Here is a 7,592-nt window from a genome sequence, read left to right as displayed (position 1 = left end):
TACTACCTTACGGATCCTGGGGTGGGGCAGTGATTTCTGAGATTAGTCAACACACAAGGCAGAGTTGGTTTCGGTTGGATTATGTTTTGGGGCACTTTTAGATGAATAATCGCGTACAGATATATTTATCTAAACTTAAGGGGAGGAAAGTGAGGTGGGTTCCTTGGAGTTATTGGCGAGGAATTAGCCGGTGACGTTTTGGCAATCCTGGCCACCGTCGTTGGCCCGCATCGTAAGCAACCATGCAAACGTTGCTCGTTTCTGCCTTTCAACTACAAAGCAATCGTCTCGCTGCGGACTTGCGCATATTCTCTGCGGACTTTGCCAGGTGCTGTTGCAGATCGGAAGTAATTATCGGGTAGCGAGTTTGTAAGACGAGGGAGATTGTTTTTGTGGGGAAGGATTACAGCGGCGTTGCAGTCATGGAGAAGTCCACGATGCGCCAGCAGGTGTTGCTTGACCACTTGAAGCCCGAGACTGGGCGAAGGGCGGTTGCTAATGTTGTGGTAAGTTTGCTGATCTTTTGGAAAGAGTTTGGGCGAGGGATGTGTGCGACTGTCTCCGATCGAGGGTAACTCTATTGTTTGCTGGGTTGAGTCTTGGATTTCATTTAGAAGTCGTGCGCTTGGTTTGGTTCGAGGGTGGGTTGGGGTACCCTCAGGCAGATTGCTTTGTTAACGTGTCTTCGATTTCCATTGCACTTATTGGTGTGTTTCTAATTCAGTCTTGATTCCGTTTAGCTTCGGTTGATTTGATTGTCCGCCGTGCTTTTGAACCACGACCGCTCTGTTTGAGATGAGATTGGAATTATTGTCATTCTGAAGCGTCTCGTGTTTTGCTTTATATCTGGGACCTTGTGGTGTTGAGGCTGCAATCTAATTGAACCTTCACATACTGAAATCGAAATTTTTGCTGATTAATTTCTTCTCATTAGGTTTTGTCCCTCTTTTTGGATTTGGTTGCGAGCAGAAGTGGTAGCTCTGCATGTGCCTTACCCCACCGATTCTCTCGGTATGCATTGTTTCTCTTGCAGTCGTCGATCTGCTCCGCCAACGACAGTGCACCTTACGCACGTACCACCGACTTCCTAGACGATGTCGTTATTGTGGCGTGAGTATTGCTTACATCTAAGCTTGTATTAGAATTCAGTGTACACGTTAGTGTATTTTCGCTTAAGTAATTCTAACATATGAGTCATGTGAAAAATTGAGTGTATCAAGCAGTTGAAATCATCATGCGGCCAGGCAGCGTTGATAGAGAGTGTATTCTGCGGTCTCTGATTGAAGTGAACGAGAATATTGCGCTAATTTGTGTTATTGCGTTGCAGTGCGTATCGCACGGCGATTTGCAGGGCGAAGAGGGGAGGATTCAAGGATACTTATCCCGATGACCTGTTGGCGCCAGTCCTTAGAGTGAGATCCGTTGCATTATCATTTCTCACGTGCAGCGTAGTTCTCTTCGTATCTGTCCTTTTTGGGGGGGCTGTGAAGGATTTGGAGAACTTTTTTCTTTGTTCTGAGGTGGGTTTTTGTGCAGGCTGTCGTTGAGAAGACAGGCGTCAGTCCTGCCGAGATCGGTGACATTGTGATAGGCAGTGTCCTCGCACCTGGTGCTCAGCGTGCTAATGAGTGCCGTATGGCTGCGTTTTTCGCTGGATTCCCAGGTGAGCTTATAGCTATGTTTCTTATGGCCATATATGTAATGCCGCTCAGGAAGATAGTTGTCTTTTTCATGGGAGTGTTTAATGCGCAGGTGACTAATAATTTAGGGAAATATGTCTATTTTATGTTGTTTATTGAAATGCCTTTATGAACTCCATTGAGATTTGGCTTCTGATAAGTTCTTCCGTGTGGCGGCAACAGAAACTGTGCCCGTTAGAACTGTGAACAGGCAATGCTCATCTGGACTGCAAGCTGTTGCGGATGTAGCGGCAGCTATTAAAGCAGGTTTCTATGATATTGGTATTGGAGGTGGATTGGAGTCGATGACTGTTAATCCCATGGCTTGGGAAGGCTCCGTTAATCCAAGGGTGGAGGCTGATCAAAGAGCTCAAGATTGTCTACTACCCATGGGTATCACTTCCGAGAACGTCGCAGAGCGCTATGGAGTTGGTCGCAGACAGCAAGATGAAGCAGCAGTATGTCATTCACTTCATGTTGGTGCTGGCAATCGCTTTTTTAATGTCAATTCAAGAGGATCAACTTCTGATTTTTGGAGCTACATTTAAAGTTGACTCCGTTAATTGTTATGTTTTGACAGGTCAAATCGCATGCGAAGGCAGCAGCTGCCAGAGCCTCTGGCAGGTTCAAGGATGAGATTATTCCTGTGCAGACCAAGGTGCCTTGTTGCATCTTATCCCAGTATTATCCTCTTTTGATCTGTTTACAGAGAGTGCTCAGTTGCTGGTTTTTGTATAGATTTCTATCAATTTTCTCTGTTGATATAGCTCCGTGACTTGCATTCCCATTTGTTAGCGGATGCTGGGTGACTCTGGGGGCTTTTCACCACGCTTGATTCCTGCTGCTCTTCTGCAAATCCTATTCTAGGACAACTTTCCGTGTCTAATAAGTTAGACAAGCTCTCATGCATGATAAAATGGATGGGAACTATTATTTTAACAGATTGTAAATCCTAAAACTGGAGATGAGAAGAAGGTAGTCATCTCAGAGGATGACGGTATTCGACCTGGGACATCCCTCGCTGATTTGTCAAAGTTGAAGACAGTTTTTAAGAAGTCTGGCACGACTACTGCAGGTAATTCGCGCAAGCGGCTCAATTAGTCATCATAATTTTTTTATCACTTCTGTTCGCTTTTGATGTAAAGATCATTGCTGGGAGAGAGTGTTCTAGGAGCTTATTACCCAACATGCGGGGTAGTTCCTCCAAGTGTATATGATGATGTAATTGATGCATGAGAACATATTGGGCATGCTTGGATCTCATCCTCTTGGATATTATTGATTTATTCATCTCATTTTTTGTGAAGATTAGGCTCTTATGTACGTTTTTATTTATTTTTATCATCTCCTTTGCATCAATCTAAGTTTTACAGAATTACAGGGTTTGAATATAAAGTTCCTTCTAACGAAGGTGTTCGTGATTGGGGTGTTCAGGAAATTCTTCGCAAGTGAGTGATGGAGCAGCTGCTGTGCTGCTCATGAAACGCAGGACTGCTTTGGAGAAGAATTTGCCTGTTCTAGGTGTCTTCAGGAGCTTCGCTGCTGTAGGTGTGGACCCATCTGTTATGGGTATCGGTCCTGCTGTTGCCATTCCCGCTGCTGTTAAGGCAGCTGGCCTAGAGCTCAGCGACATCGACCTTTTTGAAATCAACGAGGTTGTATTCTTCTCCATTTGTTTTATCATGACCCGAATATGTTGCCTTTGATAGTATAACCATCTTCCAGTTATTTTACTCTTGGTCTCAAATCACAAAGGAACATTTGCATTTACAAATAAGTTTTCTGTGTGCAGGCATTTGCATCACAGTTCACATACTGTGCTCAAGAGCTGGGACTAGATGAAGAGAAGGTGAATGTGAATGGAGGTGCTATGGCTCTTGGTCATCCTCTTGGTGCCACAGGTGAGTAATGTCTAATGGTTAATTGTTACGTTCATGAACTACAAGCTCCTTGATTTAGGCTGGTCTTCCTTCACAATTCTTATATCTGACAATCTACTATTTTGATGCAGGTGCACGATGCACGGCAACTCTCTTGCACGAGATGAAGAAACGTGGCAAGGATTGTCGATTCGGTATCGTGTCGATGTGTATTGGATCTGGTATGGGAGCTGCTGCAGTGTTTGAGCAGGGAGGTGCCATAGATCCGCTCAGCAATGCGCGGGCTGTTGGTCAAAACAACTTGCTCTCAAGAGATGCAAAGTAGACAGTTGGTAGCATATAAGCCCACATTTAAAGTTGCTATGATTCTGTAAAGATATCTGTCCATGGATTTTGTTCCACAATGCGCGATCAACTTTATTCATTTCCCATTCTGAAGTTTTCAGGTTTCTTGTGGTGTTGCCTATCAACTCTGTAGTTTGTGGACATCTAAATTTTCTGTGCAACAATTTGAAATGTGTATAACAATTATTACTCATTATATAAAAATCGTATAACAACTCATATGGGAAAAAAAATTGTTTGAAGAAATTTTTATTGATAAATTACCATGTACTTGACATGAACAAGCTGTGTATAATAAGAAAGAATTTCAGATGATCTTGCACCTTGAGATCATATCAAATTATTACAAACATGGTCGCGTGAATTCTTGTATTTTGAATAGTGTATATGGAGCATTGGAATTTTCTTAGATTGAACACCATTGAACGACCTTCAGGAAGCTGCCTAAACTGAAAAAAAATGATGAAATAAGAAGAATTATAAACAAAAGAGTTATAGACAATCTTGATTGTGGTCTCTTTGCAAGGTGCGTAAAAGCTTGGGTTTCAATGACGTGCAACCTTAGGGACCATCTTTACTTCCAATGGTTTCTTGTAGCAGCCGTAGCTCATTGCTCTAAAGAATTCTTCCTCCTCTAGATAGAACAGAGATTTGAGATGCATGTAGCCATCCAAAAACTCCTCGACGTCGGCAACATCTCCCCTTCAAGCATCAGCTGCGCGACTTCATCTTGGAACACAGTTACAACCTTGTTTTGAGACATGGTGGCCCCGTTACCCATTTTTCTATGGCCAGCTCTGCCAACTTTCAGGGTGAGAATTGCACAAAGCTTTGACAATAAACTAGCAATTTGAAGTGTCTTTTGGTTGCCGCATCCATCCCTGCTTGAGGAGATATTTCTCACCTTATTATTATTATTGGGAAGGTTGTGAGTTGACAAATCCGAATGGTTACGCTGAATTCTTTAAAGTTGAGGGTGCATCGGAGCATGTTGTTTTTGCCTTTTGTTGAAACTAGTTTGAGCCAATTTTCTTTTGAGCCTTTTGTGAATATTTGTTGGAGACTGATCTCGATAGGGCTTTTCAAAAGTGTAGCAGGGTCCATCTCTAAACAGAGAGGAGGGGCTAGTCACTTTCATGCGACGTGTCTTGACATCACGCTGCTCCCCTCGGCCTCTCAAGATGTGTTGATCGTGATTTATTACCCAACCTTTTGAATCCGATGTAAATTGGCAAGGTGAATATGAATCTAAATTTGAGTCCGAACTTGGGATATTAATTTTCTCTGCCACAATAACAAATCAATACTAGATGTTTATTCAAGTGATAACCTTGATTGTCAGAAAATATAACCCAGAGCTTTTGTAAGCAAGAACTCGAAAGAGCAGGATCTCGTGACTAAACATGAAGACACTGCAATTGGGTTCATGGGGATCTTGCTTACCAAGGCTGTAGTTGAGATCCTCAAGGCTGTAGTGGTGAAATTTGTCAGACTTTGGATCCGGTATCTCAACATGCTCAGAGTATGTGACGTTTCTACCCTCAGCTATGGTCCCCATAATGTCAAGCTCGCCCTTGATATCCAAGGATCCAAATAACTCATGGCTTGTCCAGCGGTCCCTCTGCTTGGAAAAGCTTATTTTAGAGGTGAAGATTTTGGATCCAGATTCGTCAAAATTTTCCACACTACACATGATGGTTTCCAGTACAAACAAGCCCAAATCATCCGAAATTATATCAAAAATCACAAACTAGGACTGATGCCTTGAAAATCTGTGTAATGCCAAGAAGGCGAGCTCATTCTCCGTGGCATCGAAGGGCCAGGGGATCTTGACAATGAATCTAGTCTGAAGGTAGTGGGACTCTCTTGAGGTGTCAAGATATCTGCAAAAGAATCTCTATCACAGTGTTGCATCCGGATTAGCTCCTGTAATTAACCGCTTTCCACTTCTTCAGCAACGCAAATCATCTTTGCACTACAGGCAACCAAACTTCCCTCGTCACTTGCAGTTGGAGTCTTGTCTAGAGTTGTGATGTTTCTTCTTGGATTGGTGTTTAGATTATTAAAAATCATCTTGAATTGCTTGGCAAGAAATCTTGTTCGCAACTTACAGCATCATTTCTGCGTTGATGTACTCAAGGTGACACACTAAAGGTAGGTTGCATAATGGGAACAGAGGAAGAGCCCTTGCTAATGTGTCTTTCAATACATCACAACACGAGTCGTTGAAGACTCCGAGCTCGTAAGTATGCTTCTAAAATGGACTGAGACTGAGAGAGATTAATGGTAATCTGCTGCAACATTTGCTCATATCCCAAACCTTGATTCCTGAGGTTTGCTTTGGCCAATTTTCTCTTTGTGTCTCTCTGCAACAAGGCATTGTACTTGGCGTGTATTTCTGGTTGCCCCAGCGGACATCCGTTGATACTACCATTGCCGTCCATCGCACCCCCTCACTATTAAACATATGCAGCAATTTGAATCCAGCTTCAAAACGTATGAACTACTACCAGAAACGGTTTCACTCATTTAATTCTGCTCTCAGTTGTATCATACTTATTTTACTGACAAAAAATACTCTTGACCTGGGATAGAAGGTTCTAATGTTGGTTTGCATCTCAAGCATCTTCAACTGCAAACAAAGACACCTCTTACAAATATTGGGACAACAAAGGGGAAAACCTGCACTTGACATGGACTGTCGTGCCTTATTCTTCATTGCAGATTCAAACTTCTCAAGCATATCCTCCACCCTAACAAGGAAACAAAGCTTTTATAGATGTTACCTTAAATTGGAGAGAATATATTGCTCTACTCAACTAAGGAGAGCTGTTACGCAGCAATCCGCAGAGCTTACAGAAATGAACAATCATACAATCCTAAAAATAAGCAAGCAAGCAAGCCTCAGAATTAGATGCGGCTCAATGTTACAAAGATGGAACATTCTTCTAACCTATCAGATTTCTAGGATAATATACCGCTTCGATCAAGATAATCATTGTACGCAGGATTTCGCCCGAGGTTAGTAGTCACAGTGACTGACAAATGCAGCACAATTCTGCCATCTTTTCAGATTTAGAATACAACTTTTCCACGTTTGACATAAGCAAGCACTTGTGGTTGTTGCCAAGTACTATCTTAATTACAATTAACATTGCTTGAGATGATCCATGACGTTAATCTAAGTCAAAACATATGTAAATTAATCACAACCATAGCGCCAAGACCAGCAACTTCACCAGTATAGATATATCCGTCACTACCAATTACGAGACAACCGACAACCCAAGTGCACAATCACCATTTACTTTTAAGTTTTACACACTTTGCAAGACACTACTTCTAAGTAAGAGGAAGCCATTCACACATTCCCCTCTTTGACAAGAAAACACAACAACAGCAACCTCAAACTGCTAGGTAGAATTCCATGGTTTCAACAATAACAACAACAAAAGAATTGTTCAAAGTATCGTGAATCAGTCCAATCTGTCTTACATCTCCCATGAATCAAGCGCGAATTGATCATCACATTGGTCTAGGTCCTACATAGTAAATCCAATCCAAGAATCGCAAGGCGCAATGTGAAGTTTCTCATTTAGAGTCCTCTCATTCAGCTCCACCTTCTATTCCCACTTATGCTCAACCAGTGCCTGTAAATTTGTACCAAGTCGATACCATCTCCACACAA

At 42.3% G+C, this 7,592-nt stretch overlaps 1 protein-coding gene across 1 annotated transcript; it reads left to right on the top strand.

Annotated features, from left to right (window-relative positions):
* The first annotated feature begins 316 nt into the window (after window positions 1-316).
* On the top strand, window positions 317-3,997 carry LOC112280679 (3-ketoacyl-CoA thiolase 2, peroxisomal). The gene is made up of 10 exons (XM_024516450.3): window positions 317-506; window positions 1,034-1,110; window positions 1,328-1,412; window positions 1,537-1,663; window positions 1,863-2,137; window positions 2,260-2,337; window positions 2,622-2,754; window positions 3,114-3,334; window positions 3,472-3,580; window positions 3,691-3,997. Exons 1-10 carry the CDS (start codon window positions 423-425, stop codon window positions 3,882-3,884), a joined length of 1,383 nt encoding a protein of 460 aa, XP_024372218.1. The 5' UTR covers window positions 317-422; the 3' UTR covers window positions 3,885-3,997.
* The last annotated feature ends 3,595 nt before the right edge of the window (window positions 3,998-7,592 follow it).

This window comes from Physcomitrium patens, chromosome 3 (assembly GCF_059467195.1).
Source record: "Physcomitrium patens ecotype Gransden chromosome 3, ASM5946719v1, whole genome shotgun sequence".
Taxonomy (NCBI): domain Eukaryota; kingdom Viridiplantae; phylum Streptophyta; class Bryopsida; order Funariales; family Funariaceae; genus Physcomitrium; species Physcomitrium patens.
Note: the sequence above shows the minus strand (reverse complement) of the source record. Positions and strands in the feature narration are given on the sequence as shown.